Here is an 18793-nt window from a genome sequence, read left to right as displayed (position 1 = left end):
ATATTTAAATAATAGGAGATCACTTTTGCATGGATTTCCCCTTCTAGAAAATTAGGCGCCTCTTTCCATCTTGTCAGTTCTACATATTCTTACATCTTTTCAGTATACTTGTTTATAATATTGAGGCAGATTTGGCACAATGTCTTATATGCACATCAGAAAAATATTGGATCCAATGAATGGGTCACTCACCTATGTGCAGGATCATAAACAAAAAGAAATAAAAACAAGCAATGCTTTTCAACATGCACCAAGCGCGTGATCGGGTGCCCGGACAGATTTACTAAGAGGCCAGGAAAAGGGGGTGGGGCCTAATTCTTGATAAATCCCCCCCCCCACCTCTAATTGTGACCCATTTTGACCCATTCAAAACTTTTGACATGTTTCTAGTGCATGAAAAAAATGTAAATTACAGGTACACAGGTATGGATACAGCTTTCTTGTCATTGTATCTATATAATGCTACTTGTATCACTCCAGAGATTTCATAAGCTTAGGTTGATGGCTATAGCATTCCTGCATTGGTAAGATTGATAAATTCTTTTTTACCCCTTTGTTTATAGAATGTTGGAGGGGGGACATCCGTTATTAAAGTGACAGCAACAGACAAGGACAAAGGACTGAATAGCGTCCTCTCTTATTACATTACACAAGGCAATGAGGACTTAATTTTCCGCATGGATAGGCTCACAGGTGAAATTGCCACTCGTCCGTCTCCTCCTGACCGTGAAAAACAGAGCTTCTATCGCCTCATGGTTGTTGTGGAAGATGAAGGAAACCCTGCTTTGTCGGTGAGTACTTTCCTAAATGATGAACTATGATGTGTCACCGTTTCACAAAGCATTGCTGATAAGAACGTTTTTTGTTTTAATGCATATGACACATTGTTATTAAGTGCAAGTCAGTAAATGGTATTGACTTTCCTTACCTCTCAGTAAAAGTGGTGGGTAAAGTTGCTATTTATTTATTTATTTGGATAGACTTTATCTGGGTTAGATGGCATTGTTGTAGATGGAACATGAAACATGGAACAACAAACCAAATTACAAATGACAATATCATTACAAGGAAGTATCTTCAAATATAAGACCTCTTGTTCTCATGAGCACAGGTAAACACTACACACATTACACGTAACAATTGTCACCGATGATCCTTTGTTCTTTGCGGAGCTATTGCAGAAGTAACTGATATAAACAATAATCTACTTCCAACATTCCACAGCCGGGATCATAGAATCAACTGGTTATCAACCTGGGAGGTGTTTTCACCAGTGCCTATTGTTTCCGCTTGCTGAGTGATAAACATTTGTTACTTTTCAACCCTATTCACTGGTTGTCCTTAACACTAGGTCGAATAGCACAACCAACAGAATACTGTTATAAACATAAATAAGGATTTGAATGTGGAGCAGAATGTTCTTATCCGACTAGAATTTCTGTGGTTATTTATTTAAGAAACCATAACCAAAGTGCATGTTGAGTTTGTTTAGATCTTTACTATAGAAAGCATGCCTTTCATATACCCAGCTGTGCTTACAAAATGTAGAAAAATCTTTTTATTCTATGGTACAAAGAGTCAAAGAGGCTTTTCCAAGCTCTAGAAAAGCTTCTAGCTGGAATGCCTCCTATCTCCCCCTCCCTGCTTTATTGACACCTGGAAGCTCCAAGCAAGGTCAGGTATGGGAAGGGGAGGTGTTACCGCTTGCGGCACTTCAAGAGCTCAGGAAAGCCTCTTTGACTCTTTTTGCTTTAGAATAAGAGTGTTTTTTATGTCTGGAAACACAAATGGATATTACCATGTGTCTCCTTGAACTAACAGCTGTCTAACAATGTTACAAGTTTGAAATGTGAATCGTAGCTGACAGATTCCCTTGAAGACTGCTATACTTAAGGATCTTTGTGCTGCAAAGAACTGGTTCTCTGTTAAAGAGCATGTTCAGTCCTCATTCAGGTCGTCCTTGTTGTTCAATTTAATGAATTGGACAACACTGTAAATGGGACATCACTGAAAAGGCCACAGGGGGTGGTTGTAGCAGGAGAGGCATCAGGTGGTGGTAATGGGATCTCTTTGAAGGGCAATACAGTTGGTGGACAACAATTTCGGAGTCAAGTAGCATTCTGGCACTCAACTCTGACAATACAATTGTTAAAGGCATTGATTTATGGTTTTAGTTTTATTTAAGGTAATATAAAGTGTAATGAAAAGTTCTATTGTGTTTTGTATATGTAATTTGTATACATAATATGTCTTTATGTTTAGGCCCCGTTCACACTATGTAAGACTGCGACCATTCTGTGACACATCCGTGTCATAGAACAGCCGCTAACTGTGTAGTTCACTCCGGCCTGTACTGCAGTACTGGCCGGATGAACATCACTTCTTTAGAATTGGAATGCAGGCACATTTAGATGTGCCCGCGTTCTAATTAGTCATTGCAATGTAAAGTACAGCCGGAGCCACACTTTACATTGTCTGCACAGTAAATTTCGTGCAGCCAGTCAGTTTTTTCTGCGGCCACATGAAATCCCAGCCGGAGTGTAAACAATGTGCATAGTAAGGAAAGCGATTGGCTGCTGTCATTGTGTGAACGTGGCCTCTAGACTAGCCCAATTGTCTACTGTACTAGCAATATATTTCTATGCTTTTCTACTAGAGCAGAGGTGTCAAACTCATGACTCTGCAGCTGTTGCAAAACTACAATTGCCATAGAGAGTAAAAAATTTAGCTTTGGTTGTCCAGGCACTATGGGAATCGTAGTTTTGCAACAGCCAGAGGGCCACAAGTTTACCACCTGTGCACTAGAGAAAAATGGAAATTGCATTCTGCAGCCACTTGCTTCCATCTCACTATTTAAAATACTTTGAAACAATCAAACATTCTGTTTAAAGTGTCAGTCAAAAGGCCAAGTGAGAACGTTGAATTGGAATAAATAGGTAACTGCCCTGTTTGTTGTTCTGCTTTTAGTGACATATTTACTACAGGTCAGTGGTTATTGTGGACTCCACCTTGCAGATGTTTATGAGGTTATGTGTAAGATGAATGTGTGTTTTTCACTTTCTGTCAAATATAAAGCACTACTACCAGCCAGATTCTCCTGGTTATGAAGAAGCTTTTTTTTTAAACTAAAGCTTCAGCATGATTCATTCTGGTGGTTCCTTTATATTAGAAAATCAAGTGCATTGTTTTTTTCTGCTGCCTAAAAACCGCACAGGAACAAGCCAAGTCACAAAACCCCAAGAATTTCTACCAGGTGTTTCCTTGGCCACTTTCTGCAAAATGTGATGACACTTTGTCCATATTCATGTTACCGTCAGTAAGACTCTATACGATGCATACAGTATCTCTGTAATCAGCCTGTTATGTACAAAATTGACAGGATTCATTTGTGACATATATTGTAGCATAGCCCACATAATGACTGAACCCAGCATAGTATAGGTACATAAAGCCTTAAAAATACTTGCAATTGTAATATAAGTAATATAATCAAAAGCAGTCATTCATAACCATTTGTACTTATATGTAGTAATGAACACTTTAGAGTGTAAGGTGGCTTCAAAGGTTCATTAGAATGATCTTATATGCTGAAAGCAAAACTCAAACACACAAAAATAATATATACACCTAGGGAAAAATGCCTGAGCATTCCAAAATAAATCATAGTTTGCTGTATTACTAAATGCTGACTGTGGTTCAGGCAGCGCTAAACAGCTGGCAGGTTCCCTCAAATTATATATATATATATATATATATATATATATATATATATATATATATTTATATTTATTTATTTTTATTTTTTATTTTTTTTTACAGTGGGTATTAAGTTATGGATCTATGGAACTACAATCATCAGATGAAGGCCTAAATTTTTTTCTCTTTTTTAGAGTTCGGCATTACATTTGTCCTGCACCAATTTTCATCCAAGCTAATTACTAAAGAATTGGTAAATACTGAGGGTTGCATAAATAATGTGCCCGTACTTTGCTCACATCTAGTCCTGGTGCTTTGCTCACATCCAGTCCCCGTGCTTTGCTCATTTCCAGTCCCCGTGCTTTGCTCACATCCAGTCCCCGTGCTTTGCTCACATCCAGTCCCCGTGCTTTGCTCACATCCAGTCCCCGTGCTTTGCTCACATCCAGTCCCCGTGCTTTGCTCACATCCAGTCCCCGTGCTTTGCTCACATCCAGTCCCGGTGCTTTGCTCACATCCAGTCCCCGTGCTTTGCTCACATCCAGTCCCGGTGCTTTGCTCACATCCAGTCCCGATGCTTTGCTCACATCCAGTCCCGCTGCTTTGCTCACATCCAGTCCCGCTGCTTTGCTCACATCCAGTCCCGGTGCTTTGCTCACATCCAGTCCCGCTGCTTTGCTCACATCCAGTCCCGGTGCTTTGCTCACATCCAGTCCCCGTGCTTTGCTCACATACAGTCCCGCTGCTTTGCTCACATACAGTCCCGCTGCTTTGCTCACATACAGTCCCGCTGCTTTGCTCACATACAGTCCCGCTGCTTTGCTCACATACAGTCCCGCTGCTTTGCTCACATACAGTCCCGCTGCTTTGCTCACCTACAGTCCCAGTACTTTGCTTACATTTAGGTCGTAAATATTTGCTTGGACCACATCTACTCCAAGTCAGTTCCTTATATTTTATGATATACAGAATCACCAGCACTGCCTACATCATCTTTATTTTCTTCCTTCCAAGATACCGAACTAAAAAAAACCTACCTAGTTGTTCTGCTTCCTTTTCTAACCAATACGGTGTTATTAATATTTTGAGGCTCTGACTTTTTTTCAGCTTTATTACTTTTTACACATTTTGTTAAACATTTTGTAATTTTAAAGAGATAAAGTAAAGTCTTAAGTGCCCCGTCTTGTCACGCATTGGCCACCTAACAGCAGGCATAAGCCTTGTGGGGTTTCATTTTAGTCATTTATACTTGTTATCTATAGGAACATAGGGAGAGATTTATCAAACTGGTGTAAAGAAGAATTGTCTTAGTTGCCCCCAGCAACCAATCAGGTTTCACCTTTCATTTTTCAGAGGGGCAACTAAGACAAGTCTACTTTAAAACCAGTTTGATAAATCTCCCCCATAGTCTGCACAAGTTACCCTAAGCACATATAAAGCTTTCCCATTTGGTGTCTGTACCTTTAAGAATACATGTTGCCAGTTCTTGTTTCTACATCCTTTTATTCTATACTATGATCATTTATTCCATGATTACTTACCACTCCCTGTCAATATTTTTCCTGTTGTTTCTAAGAATAAGAGAAGGTAAGGTCTTAAAATGTATTATCTGGTTATTAGTGATATGGCTTTCTTTCCAGCTGCTCTAAGAATTAATATAGGCTTTGGCATTGTCAACGGTATTCCTTGGTTAGTTTTTGCTAACATTCAGGACAGTGGCGTAGCTACCGCGGGGCCCTCCCAATCAGTCACTCTTGTGACCGCAAGCATTGTTTTGCTTGCGGTCACAAGAGTCTGGCTCCGTCTTTTCCCGGCTGCTGCACGGCTGCCAGGGGTGTCGCGTCTTACCCCTGGCAGCGCGCGCATCCCAGAGCTCCCTGCGCACCTTGGGCCCTGACTTCCGGTTTCGGCGCGCAGGGAGTTCTGGGATGCGCGCGCTGCCGGGGATAAGACGCGACACTCCCGGCAGCTGTGCAGCAGGCGGGGACAGACCAGGAGGAGAGAGGATCAACGTGGGAGCGCGTTGTCAGGTGAGTTAAGTTTTGTTTTTTATCAGCCTGCAGGGTGGGGGGAAAGAGGGGGGCATCTATGAGGGTGGGGGGGAAAGGGGACCATCTATGAGGGTGGGGGGGGGAAAGGGGACCATCTATGAGGGGGGGGGGAGGGGACCATCTATGAGGGTGGGGGGGGGGGAGGGGACCATCTATGAGGGGGGGGAAGGGGACCATCTATGAGGGTGGGGGGGGGGGAAAGGGGACCATCTATGAGGGTGGGGGGGGAGGGAATACACAGAGGGGGGCATATATTATTAGGGGGTCACATAGAGTCAGGGTTACCCACTAAATGAGGGTGTAAAGGGGACAGTACAGATGTGCAGTGTGTATAGTGATGAGGATGGTGCCAGTGTGAGTAGCCTAATATGTCTGTCTGGCAGATTCTGTGGATTTGTGGCTTGGAGAAGTTCTCATAATGGCCCAGGACGGATGGAGAAGATGAAAAGGAAAGAACTCTGATCAGAAAAGACGTCTCCTGTGAGTCACCTGATATAACTGCACTGTAATGTATATGGTGTATAGAGCCTGTGTAGAGCTGGGGCCACCTCTATATGACTGGATGGTGATTTAGTGTACTGGATTTGGTCAGTAACAATATGGTGGTGATGGTAGTGGTTGTGGTGTGGCGGCAATGTTTCCTTCCTATATACTGGTATTACTGGTAATATTGGTCTCAGTATACAGGATTTGGTCGGTAACAGTATGGCGGTAATAGGTAATATCTGTCTTGGTGTGTGTGTGTGTGTGTATATATATATATATATATATATATACACACACACCAATAGCATCACTTGGTCGAGAAAGGAGGGGGGGGGGCCCAAGTTGGCCTCTCGCACCAGGGCCCAGGAGACATTAGCTACGCCCCTGATTCAGGATATCCTCTCTATTACTGCTATCTAATATTTATTTCCTTACCCTGCTAGACAATTCAAATTACAACAACATCCTTAAAGGGGTGTAAATAAGGCCATGGCTAGATCAGGCTTCTTACACTTTCTCTCTCCATAGTCCTTGTCAGCACTGACATATAAGCCTTTTTATTAGTATGTAATTGGGGCTTAAAAGCCCAGGGGTAACATAATAACATAGTAAATAAGGTTGAAAGAAGACAAGAGTCCATCAGGTTCAACCCAGGGAAATCCTGGGGTCATTCCCCAGTACAGCAAAAGCCCAGGTAAGTCAACCCCTTGTAATTTTATTTATTGTTTCTGTACCTGCTAATATCCTCCTATTCCAATTGACTGAAAGCCACTAGATAAAAATGACATGGGCTGGACTTTCCTAAGCTCTTGCCATGCTGTTAAACACCCCCTGGTGTTTTGAGCTTCATTCACATCATAAAAAAGGCTTATGTCTTGGCACTTGAAAGGACCAGATTAAAAAATGATGAGAATCCTTATGGCCAGTCTTATCATTCCTTATGGCCATTCTTCCTGCTTTAAAGTGAATGGATCATCAGGTACATCACTTTAAGATTTTTCATCAATAGTCTTGGGCACCGACACAGCCTGAAGTGCTTCAGGCTGGGCCATTGCCTGGGGATAGTCTTGCACCGTGCAGGGGAACAGGGCCGCTGTTCAAAAACATGATTACAGCACAGGCATCTCCGTGCCACCAGTCTATTGGAAGTATTTTTTTGCAAAAACATTACAAGTTGCAAGAACAGGTGCAGGCTTAGGCTATGTGCACACATCGTAAGAGACCAGCCGTTCCGTGACCCGGTCGGTCTCTTTAAAGATCATCCCGGCCGGTACTGCAGATGATCTTTCGGGCTGCAGAGTTCTGATGCGGGCACATCCTTGCGCGCCCACATCAGAACTCCCCACAGCACACTATGGCTCCAGCCGCTCGCTCCACAGTGTGCACTGACATGGTTTTCTACGGGCGCTTGTCAGTTGTTTGGGCGCCTCTAGGGATCCCGGCCAGAGCATATACTATGTGTATACACTCCAGACGGGATCCCATAAACAGCAATGCAATGTATATTCTCGTAATACAACGGCCTATGAAAATATATATTGTGAACACTACCAGATGAATATGTTTGCGACCTTTTTACGTAGACGCATTTACTATGACAGTGCAACTTTTCCATTATTGACAAACTATATTTTGAAACAAAGAAAACACCAACCCACATTAAAATAGTCGCACACATTAGACACCTTAGTAAATGTCCCCCAATGAGAATAGAGAAAGTTACTTCTGCTCCACACATTTAGCTAGTCCCATGGTATGACGCTGTCAATAACTTTTCTAATCAAGGCACTGGTAGAAAAATGAATTGCAATGCAGTGTACATCATTCAGAAAGATAATAGGCCACAGGATAAAACAAATTGTGGTGTGCTTCTATAATAGCTAAGTTCTGTGGGGGAAAAAAAACTATATAATTGGTACAACATACTACAATGTCCATTCTTCTCCATAAGATGCCAATTAATCTGCACTTGTCAGTCAAATGACATAACCTCCTATTTAATTTATTTCCTTGAGGAGCAAGGAAGATAAGCTAGTGACATGGACTCAGATGGCTTGCAGTTGCTCAGCCAATGAGAGCTGAGCAAGCTGAGTCACCTGACAAGGCAGGGGAGGCTGGTGTAACAGGAGCTAGAGCAGCCCTCCTGCTGATGACTCACAAGAAGGAGCTGAAAAAAGAAACTGGTGACTACAGTAATTAGGTATGTGTGAGTTTCTTACACTTCCTGGTGGGGGGTGGAGGGGGGAAAAGACAGGGAAGGGAGGCAGATAGGTGATTGAAGCATATTCCAGAGTTATATAACTTTGTAATGTGCTTCAATTACTGGGAACAATTTTTCATGGGAGTTGTCCTTTAAGGTCAAAATCCACGGTGTCCTTAAGGAGTTAAAAAAAAGACATATTAATGCTCCTAGAGCATTAATATGTCATGTCCTTATCCACATCCCATAATTTTCTTTCTCAAGGATTATGTGGCAAAATAAAACTGCATGGTGTGTCTGTGTGCGTCAAATGGCCTTATGCCCAACCTCTAAATGTGTTCATACACTTGCTACTCAGATGACAAAGTGTGTTACCTTTTACATAAGAGCAACAGGAAATATTTCAAGGTATAGGAAAAACAGATAACACAAAGATTTTGTAACCCATGTTAATTTTCTGACATTGAATCAAATGTAATCTAATCCTAGCTGCTCTTGGTTGCAGCACATCATTTCTTTTCCTTATCTTGATATTTGGTACAGTCAGTGGCGCCGCAATGATGAGGCGACCTGAGTTGTCTGCCTCAGGCAGCGCCACCAGCTGTTATCATGGGGGCGGCATTCAGTGGCGTAGCTACCACGGTCGCAGCGGTCGCCGCCGCGACCGGGCCGCTACTGTACTGCCACTGTACTGCTCCCATCCCACTCCTTCTTGTGACCGCAAGCAATGTTTTGCCTGCGATCACAAGAGGAGGCTGGGACGGCCCCCGGATGACTTGGGGGGCTGGGAGCATCTTGAGGGCAAAAAAAAAAACAGGTCCCGCGAAGCTCCGCCCCCTCCGCTGGAAGCCCCGCCCCCAGCCGCGGTAAGCCCGCCAGCGTGCGTGACAAGAAGACTAGAGGAACCATTCAGGTGAGTAAATATTTTTTTGTTTTAAAGGGCATGATGGGGGTGTAGGGGTGTAGTGGTATGGTGGTGGAACAAGAGGATGATGGGGGGTGTAGTGGTATGGTGGTGGAACAAGAGGATGATGGGGGGTGTAGTGGTATGGTGGTGGAACAAGAGGATGATGGGGGGTATAGTGGTATGGTGGTGGAACAAGAGGATGATGGGGTGTAGTGGTATGATGATGGAACAAGAGGATGATGGGGTGTAGTGGTATGATGATGGAACAAGAGGATGATGGGGGTGTAGTGGTATGATGATGGAACAAGAGGATGATGAGGGGTGTAGTGGTATGATGATGGAACAAGAGGATGATGAGGGGTGTAGTGGTATGATGATGGAACAAGAGGATGATGGGGGGTATGGTGGTGGAACAAGAGGATGATGGGGGGTGTAGTGGTATGATGATGGAACAAGAGGATGATGGGGGTGTAGTGGTATGATGATGGAACAAGAGGATGATGGGGGGTGTAGTGGTATGATGATGATGATGGAACAAGAGGATGATGGGGGGTGTAGTGGTATGATGGTGGAACAAGAGGATGATGGGGGGTGTAGTGGTATGATGATGATGATGGAACAAGAGGATGATGGGGGGGTGTAGTGGTATGATGATGATGATGGAACAAGAGGATGATGGGGGGTGTAGTGGTATGATGATGATGATGGAACAAGAGGATGATGGGGGGTGTAGTGGTATGATGATGATGGAACAAGAGGATGATGGGGGTGTAGTGGTATGATGATGATGATGGAACAAGAGGATGATGGGGGTGTAGTGGTATGATGGAACAAGAGGATGATGGGGGGTGTAGTGGTATGATGATGATGGAACAAGAGGATGATGGGGGGTGTAGTGGTATGATGATGATGATGGAACAAGAGGATGATGGGGGTGTAGTGGTATGATGGAACAAGAGGATGATGGGGGGTGTAGTGGTATGATGATGGAACAAGAGATTGATGGGGGTGTAGTGGTATGATGAAGGAACAAGAGGATGATGGGGGGTGTAGTGGTATGATGATGATGGAACAAGAGGATGATGGGGGTGTAGTGGTATGATGGAACAAGAGGATGATGGGGGGTGTAGTGGTATGATGATGGAACAAGAGATTGATGGGGGTGTAGTGGTATGATGAAGGAACAAGAGGACGATGGGGGGTGTAGTGGTATGATGATGATTAAGGAACAAGAGGATGATGAAGGGTGTAGTGGTATGATGATGAAAGGGCAGGAGGATGAAGGGGGTGGTAGTATTATGATGGAGGTGTTTGTAGTATGATTATGAAAGGGCAGGAGGATGAAAGGTGTAGTAGTATGGTGATAAAGGGGCAGGAGGAGGGGACAACATGGGGGGCATCTGTAAGGGGGATAAAATGGGGGGCCATCTATATGGGGGATAACATGGGGGGCATCTATAAGAGGGACAACACAGGGGGCCATCTATAAGGGGGAAACATTGGGGGCCATCTATAAGGTGGACTACATGGGGGGTGTATACAATAGGACATGCACAGAGGGGGGCATGTACTTTAAGGGGGGTCACATAGTGTCAGGGCTACCTACTAAATGAGGGTGTAAAGGGGACAGTACAGATGTGCAGTTTTTAGAGAGATGATGGTGTCAGTGTGAGGAGCCTAATATGTCTGTCTGGCAGATTCTGTGGATTCGTGGCCCAGAGAAGTTCTCACAATCGCCCACAACAGATGGAGAAGATGAAAAGGGAAGAACTCCGATCAGAGAAGACGTCCCCTGTGAGTCACTTGATATAACTGCACTGTAATGTATATGGTGTATAGATCCTGTGTACAGTGCGTCCACCTCTATATGACTGTATGAAGTGATATTGGTCTATGTACAGAGGATTATATTCAGTAGCAGCGGTGGTGTTAGTCACTATGAGGTGGTATTATTTGTTACTTGTTATCTGGTACTGTGTTTTATTGGATTTAGTATACTGGATTTGGTCAGTAACAATATGGTGGTGATGGTTGTGGTGTGGCGGTAATATTTCCCCTTGTGTACTGGTAATATTGGCAATATTGGTCTCAGTAAACAGGATTTGTTTAGTAACAGTATGGCGGTGATAATATTTCCTGTATACTGGTATTATTGGTAATATCAGTCTTGAGATATATATATATATATATATACCAATAGCATCGAGAAAGGGGGGGCCCAAGTTGACCTCTTGCACCAGGGCCCAAGAGACATTAGCTACGCCCCTAGGGGCGGCATTCAGTGGCAGATTATAATATGGGCGGTTCGGGCGGCCGCCCACATTATAATCCGCCACTGATTGTACCATGTACCGGAGCCCCCCGCGCCCGGGCAGTATCTGTAATTAGATGCTGGGAGCGGGGGAGACTGTATTCATAAGCGCCGCGGTGTAATGAATCAGCCACGCGGTGCAGTTACTACAGCGCGGCGCTTATGAATACAGTCTCCCCCGCTCCCAGCATCTAATTACAGATGCTGTCCGGGCTCGGGGGTCTCAGGTACCGGCATTCCACGGAACGTGGGAATGCAGCCTTTAGTCCCCCGGCTGATGTGCGGCTGCCCGGGGTGTCCCATCCTGTCTCCGGCAGCGCGCGCATCAGAGAGCTCCCTGTGCACTGGAAGTCACAGCCACAGGCGCACGGGGAGCTCTCTGATGCGCGCGCTGCCGGGGACAGGACAGGACACCCCGGGCAGCCGCACATCAGCCGGGACCAGACCAGAGAGGCTCGACGGGGGAACGGATGGCAGGTGAGTTGTGTGCTGTTTTTTGTTTTTGTTTTATCTGCTGTGCAGGGGGGGGACCATATATAAGGGAGAGGGAAGAGGGGGACCATCTATAAGGGGAGGGGGGGAGAGGGGGACCATCTATAAGGGAGGGGGGAAGAGGGGGACCATCTATAAGGGAGGGGGGGGAAGAGGGGGACCATCTATAAGGGAGGGGGGGAAGAGGGGGACCATCTATAAGGGAGGGGGGAAGAGGGGGACCATCTATAAGGGGGGGGAGAGGGAGACCATCTATAAGGGGGGGGAGTGGGGGACCATCTATAAGGGGGGGGAGAGGGGGACCATCTATAAGGGAGAGGGGACCATCTATAAGGGGGGGGAAGAGGGGGTCCATCTATAAGGGAAGAAGAGGGGGACCATCTCCTAAAAGATCAGCACCCTCCTCTCCTGACATCCTCTGTGCTGCTGGGACTTCTCCTATAGGATTAGCACCCTCCTCTCCTGACATCCTCTGTGCTGCTGTGACCTCCCCTATAAGATCAGCCCCCTCCTCTCCCGACATCCTCAGTGCAGCAAGGGACCAAACATTATGTTTATTGGGGACAGCAGTTGGGGGGGGGGGCAGTAGTGGATTATAATGTGGGCGGATTGACCGGGGGGGGGGGGGGCAGTAGTGGATTATAATGTGGGCGGATTGACCGGGGGGGGGGGGCGTCATCGCCTCGGGCAGCAGAGAGGCTAGAATCACCCCTGGGTACAGTATATAGTACTTGGGGGATAAGCATACAAGTATCTACAGCAGCATTTTCATCTTACAATCTTTTTCTTAGTCCTCTTTCAGTTTGACTCATATTTCCTGTGGCCCTAGAACGGAAGTAGAACTTTCAGCCGAGTTCTACCCATGATCTTAGAGTAAATAATAGATAGTAATTTGGCTGTACACTCAGCCTATGCCCACTCCCTCTCCAGTAACTAAAATATACAATCATTTTTATTCACTTTAAATACTGTAAGAATGCTATAAATGGTGGTTACGTAATGCAGCTTACATGTTCACAAGCTGTTGAGCTACTTTCTTAATAAATGGACTGACATTTATGCATTCCTGATTCTGAAGTCTTTATTCAGTACATCTGCTATGTACAATATTCTTACTACTTTATAAAATATAAAACAGCACATAAAGACAAATAAGAACAAACAACATTTTATACTGATAAAAATTGGACAATTATAAAGGCATCAATAAATGTCTGTGAAAGTGAAGCTGCGGTTTCTATATACAGTATAAAATAATGATATGGTAATTATTAGGCTCAGAGGGTTTTTTCTGGAATAGCTCAAAATGAAAAGTATTGATCTGTGAGGGTCTTACTGCTGAGACCCCCACAGATCAGGAGAAAGAGCAAGGAAGAATCACATGCCAGCACTTCACCTCTGTCAATCATCTCCATCCGGCCAGCCCCATAGACTTACAATGGAGCTACCTGGATAGAGATTTCTGCGAGCCAGGGAACGAAATGCTCTACAACGTGCTTCTCCTGGCTTGTTCTCCTGATCAGAGATTTCTCAGCAGTGAGACCATATTTGTTTGTTTTTTTATGACAAGGTTTTGTAGAACAATTTGGCAGCTCTGTATTGTTGTGTTGTGTATGCTGAATGTACTTTTTTATCCACTGCAGCCACTGATTCCCTGAAACAGACACTTTTCTGTATAGCACACCAGTGCTGCAGCGATATACTCAGAGGCTAGTGGATTCCCATGGGAGAGTCAATGCAAGAGCTGGGGGAGGGGGGGGGGCGGTTAAGACTTGAATATCATTTTTTTTTTTACTTTAGCCCAGAAGCAGTTGGAAACCTCCTTTAATTGCAGATATTATGGCATATTATATCAGTAGGACATCTCATACTATCTCATACATTGCAGGAGCTTTGAACCTGGGCTGCACATTAGTGCAGGTTTAACCCCAAGACCATGGCCAATACATGTATGGGGTATGGACATAAAAAGGGTAAAACAAATCTGTCACTATACTATGCTTAATATTAAAGGGGTAGTCGACGGGATAGGGGATAACTAGTTGATGTGTAGGGGTCTTACTACTGGGACTCCGACCAATCACAAGAACAGAGAAAAATAGTTTAGAATGATGGAAGCGCACCATGCATGTGCGGCCAACACTCCTGGTCTGTGAGGCTTTCGAGCACTGCTGAGCACTGAGCAATTTTTAGAAGCGTCATAGAGAATGAATAGAGTGCTGGATGCATAGTACACTTTCATAGTTTCATTTCAGGGACAAACCCAATTTTATTTTATGCCTTTGGGTTTTACGGGTAGCATGGTATGGTTTAAGATACTTTTTCGGCAGAAACATTGAATAGAATCAGTAATTAGTCAATGAGATAAAGTATTTCTGCACCAGCTCAGTATATTGACTGTGTTATGGGCCACATAGGAGACCTGGCATGCAAATGCTGTTATGACACCCTGTGATTTATAATGATTACATAAATTCACAGATGTGACAGGAGGAAACATGACTTCTTCTTTTTGGCCACTTTTCTTCTGTATGCCAGCATATTATTAAGGCAAGAGGAAGCGCACAGTGATGTATGCCATCGTGTTTTTGTTGAGCAATCACTGAGCAAAGGAACTGGCTTCTGCCATGTTTACTGTCTCTACCACAAAACATTTACTGAGCTTGTGCCCTGGGCATGAGCACCCACTTTAAAGCTATCTTTACACACAGTACAAACAGTAAAAGCAAATCATGATAGTAAAATAGGTATAAACCACAGTCATATTTTAAATCTAATAATATGCTACATTAAAGTCTACGGAAAAAATAGCTGTAAGGATAGCTGCAATCCTGGTACTGTGATCTTCAGTGGGGTTACATTCCCGGAGTATGTAACGCCAGCCCCTTTAACCCGGGCAGCCCGCAGCATATGCTACCCTAAAAGAAGGTTTGTTTTTTCAATGTGTGCACAGACAGCTATTTATCCATTGACTTTAATGTAGCACATTATTAAATGAGAAAACAGTCATTTTTTTCTTATATTACGGCTGTTTTTTGCTTTTTAGGCTTAATTCATGATTTACATATCCCATAGTAACTAGACAGAGTATAATGCCTATGCATTTCGAGTTTAAAAAGCTGTTAGTTATAAATATGTAGTATGCCATGACAAATGGCTTGTGAACCTCGATACACATTGGAGTTACACAGTTCTTATGGAATATGTAAATCCTAAAAACAGCCTAAAGGTTTTTTATACAGATAGCCATGGCTGGACACTGGATTATTTTTCTTGTATTTTTTCTTTGAACTAGTTTTGACATCGCTCAACCTATACATTTTATCACTTTTGTGTGCAGTACAGTTCACTTTACCAGGCACTATTCAACCTAAGCAATAATATATATTAGCTTTTCCCCATCATGATTTACCATAAATCCAGGATCTTATATTGCTATTTTACAAACTTTAGGCTAAAAGAGCATAAGACGAAATATAAAATATTTTTAAAACAGTAAAGATTAATACGCAGAAATATATTCTATTGAAACTTCATTAAAATAATTTTATGTACACAGTATGGTCTATAAAAGTATGTGCCTTATATTCTTTTCTCACATCACACAAACTAAGCAATAATTTGCAATATATTTCATACATATGATGGTATCCTTTATAGTAAGGTCAACCTTTGTAAAATCCAGGATAATTCCAGTTTTAAAATTCACACAGAAACTGCTTTCTTCCTGTACTTTACGCTGTATAAATGATGGTTGTAGGGTAGACTGCAAATTGCTCCGACTTCAAATAAGTCAACAGAATAGTCATTTCTCTTGATGGAGAGATTCTTGTTTCTAGTCTTGTTTATACTGGGTCAGGGGAATCTGGCACTGGCTCTGTAAAACATTGAAAAAGAGGTCATAGAAGCCATGATGAAAATCTGTCTGTGGAATCTCATAGATAAGCTGCAGCAAGGTTCTTGGACATGCAGTGGGCTCTTTGGCTGCAGAAGAAGCCTTAGTGCTGTCACTCCAAGAATTTCATTAAATGTTTAACGCTTTGGCATGTGTACAGATGGAAAATGCTAAACTGAAATGAAAAACTGCAGCCACCTCACTAAGCGGGGGGGGGGGGGGGTAGGTTGATGGGTTCCGATTCACCCTACCCTACAAGGTGGTTTTTAGTGGTGTTCTTCTGGGAAAAAAATATATTCTTTTAAAATCTGACCTGCTGAGGGGCACATTTCGCCACCAGTGGGTCAGTTTTTAAAACCAATACATTTTTACCCAGAGTGACATTTTTAAATCAGCGCTAATTTGCACTATAAATGTCTGATAGATGCAAGTAAAACAGCTGGGACCTGGATAAATCAGTGGGAGACAATTTACAGTGGCAGCACAGGAGCCAGGGAGATGTGTATGTTATTTTTTTCACCCACCCCTTTCTCAGGCATTCTGAAAAATGGGTCCTTGCTGGACTACCCCTTTAAGTATATATTCACATGAACAGGATCTGCAGATTTGAAGCTGCAGACTTTATGCTGCAGGTATCATTGTAATCTAAATCAATGAACACAACATTATATCTGCTGCAGCTCCTACACGTGTAAATGGACCCTAAAGGGATTTTTTAAATATTGATGGCCTATACTCAGGATGCCAACAGCAATCCTGAAGAACAGCTCAGTAGCAGGGAGGCAGGTGCCAGCCTGAGGTTAGGCTGTTCATGTTTGAAATGGGAAAAAAACATTTAGATATTCACTTATTGCTGCTTCAAATTAAAAAAAAGTGTTTTTTGAGGGGACAAACAGAAATTTACAATAAGAATTTAGGCAGTCCATATAAATGGATAGATACCGGTTTGGCTGCAGGCACAAACTTACCAAGTGAGGGGAAAAAACAATCATTGGGCCCATATGGGGAGAGAGGAGTGTTGGGTTCGGAGAGCAGATGACGACCCGAATCTGATGGCAGACGACTTGCCATGAAAGTGAGCTTGGGCCTCCGCTCTGTATTTCCAACAGGGGGATCATCAAAGACAGGATTCTCAACACCTCCAATTCCTGCATCACTAAAAGAATGAATAATCCATACTGAAACACACATATCTATCTATCTATCTATATATATATATATATACACACTACCGTTCAAAAGTTTGGGGTCACCCAAACAATTTTGTGTTTTCCATAAAAAGTCACACTTCTTCACCACCATACGTTGTGAAATGAATAGAAAATAGAGTCAAGACATTGACAAGGTTAGAAATAATGATTTGTATTTGAAATAACATTGTTTTTACATCAAACTTTGCTTTCGGCAAAGAATCCTCCTTTTGCAGCAATTACAGAATTGCACACCTTTTGCATTCTAGCTGTTAATCTGTTGAGGTAAGCTGGAGAAATTGCACCCCACGCTTCTAGAAGCAGCTCCCACAAGTTGGATTGGTTGGATGGGCACTTCTGGCGTACCATACGGTCAAGCTGCTCCCACAACAGCTCAATGGGGTTCAGATCTGGTAACTGCGCTGGCCACTCCATTAGCGATAGAATACCGGCTGCCTGCTTCTGCTGTAAATAGTTCTTGCACAATTTTGAGGTGTGTTTAGGGTCATTGTCCTGTTGTAGGATAAAAATGGCTCCAATCAAGCGCTGTCCACTGGGTATGGCATGGCGTTGCAAAATTGAGTGATAGCCTTCCTTATTCAGAATCCCTTTTACCCTGTACAAATCTCCCACCTTACCAGCACCAAAACAACCCCAGATCATCACATTACCTCCACCATGCTTAACAGATGGCGTCAGGCATTCTTCCAGCATCTTTTCATTTGTTCTGCGTCTCACAAATGTTCTTCTTTGTGATCCAAACACCTCAAACTTGGATTCATCCGTCCACAACACTTTTTTCCAGTCTTCCTCTGTCCAATGTCTGTGTTCTTTTGCCCATCTTAATCTTTTTCTTTTATTGGCCAGTCTCAGACATGGCTTTTTCTTTGCCACTCTGCCCTTAAGGCCAAAATCCCGCAGCCGCCTCTTCACTGTAGATGTTGACACTGGTGTTTTGCGGGTACTGTTTAATGAAGATGCCAGTTAGGGACCTGTGAGGCGTCTGTTTCTCAAACTAGAGACTCTAATGTGCTTATCTTCTTGCTTAGTTGTGCAACGCGGCCTCTCACTTCTTTTTCTACTCTGGTTAGAGCCTGTTTGTGCTGTCCTCTGAAGGGAGTAGTACACACCGTTGTAGGAAATCTTTAATTTCTTAGCAATTTCTCGCATGGAATAGCCTACATTTATAAGGACAAGAATAGACTGTCGAGTTTCAGATGAAAGTTCTCTTTTTTCTGGCCATTTTGAGCGTTTAATTGACCCCACAAATGTGATGCTCCAGAAACACAATCTGCTCAAAGGAAGGTCAGTTTTGTAGCTTCTGTAACGAGCTAGACTGTTTTCAGATGTGTGAACATGATTGCACAAGGGTTTTCTAATCATTAATTAGCCTTCCTAGCCACAGAGCAAACACATTGTACCATTAGAACACTGGAGTGATAGTTGCTGGAAATGGGCCTCTATACACCTATACAACACCTATATAGAAACAACTGAACCTCCATAACTTGTAAACATATCAAAAAATACTATTAGATAAAAAGCACATACATTTAAAAATCGTA

At 43.3% G+C, this 18793-nt stretch overlaps 2 protein-coding genes across 2 annotated transcripts in view; one reads left to right on the top strand and one right to left on the bottom strand.

The window, feature by feature from the left end:
- CDH23 (cadherin related 23) overlaps window positions 1-18793 on the top strand; it is a 671672-nt gene that overhangs the window by 541254 nt on the left and 111625 nt on the right. Inside the window, exon 35 of the mRNA XM_069981852.1 lies at window positions 564-791. Coding sequence (XP_069837953.1) covers window positions 564-791 — 228 coding nt within the window. The remainder of the gene's footprint in view (window positions 1-563; window positions 792-18793) is intronic.
- The window catches only part of VSIR (V-set immunoregulatory receptor), a 40580-nt gene continuing 34993 nt past the window's right edge, over window positions 13207-18793 (bottom strand). Inside the window, exons 6-7 of the mRNA XM_069979171.1 lie at window positions 17007-17194; window positions 13207-16020 (exon numbers count right to left, since the gene is read on the bottom strand). Coding sequence (XP_069835272.1) covers window positions 15989-16020; window positions 17007-17194 — 220 coding nt within the window. The 3' untranslated portion in view covers window positions 13207-15988. The remainder of the gene's footprint in view (window positions 16021-17006; window positions 17195-18793) is intronic.

This window comes from Dendropsophus ebraccatus, chromosome 8 (assembly GCF_027789765.1).
Source record: "Dendropsophus ebraccatus isolate aDenEbr1 chromosome 8, aDenEbr1.pat, whole genome shotgun sequence".
NCBI classification, from domain to species: Eukaryota; Metazoa; Chordata; class Amphibia; order Anura; family Hylidae; genus Dendropsophus; species Dendropsophus ebraccatus.
This window is presented reverse-complemented; position numbering and strand designations above follow the sequence as displayed.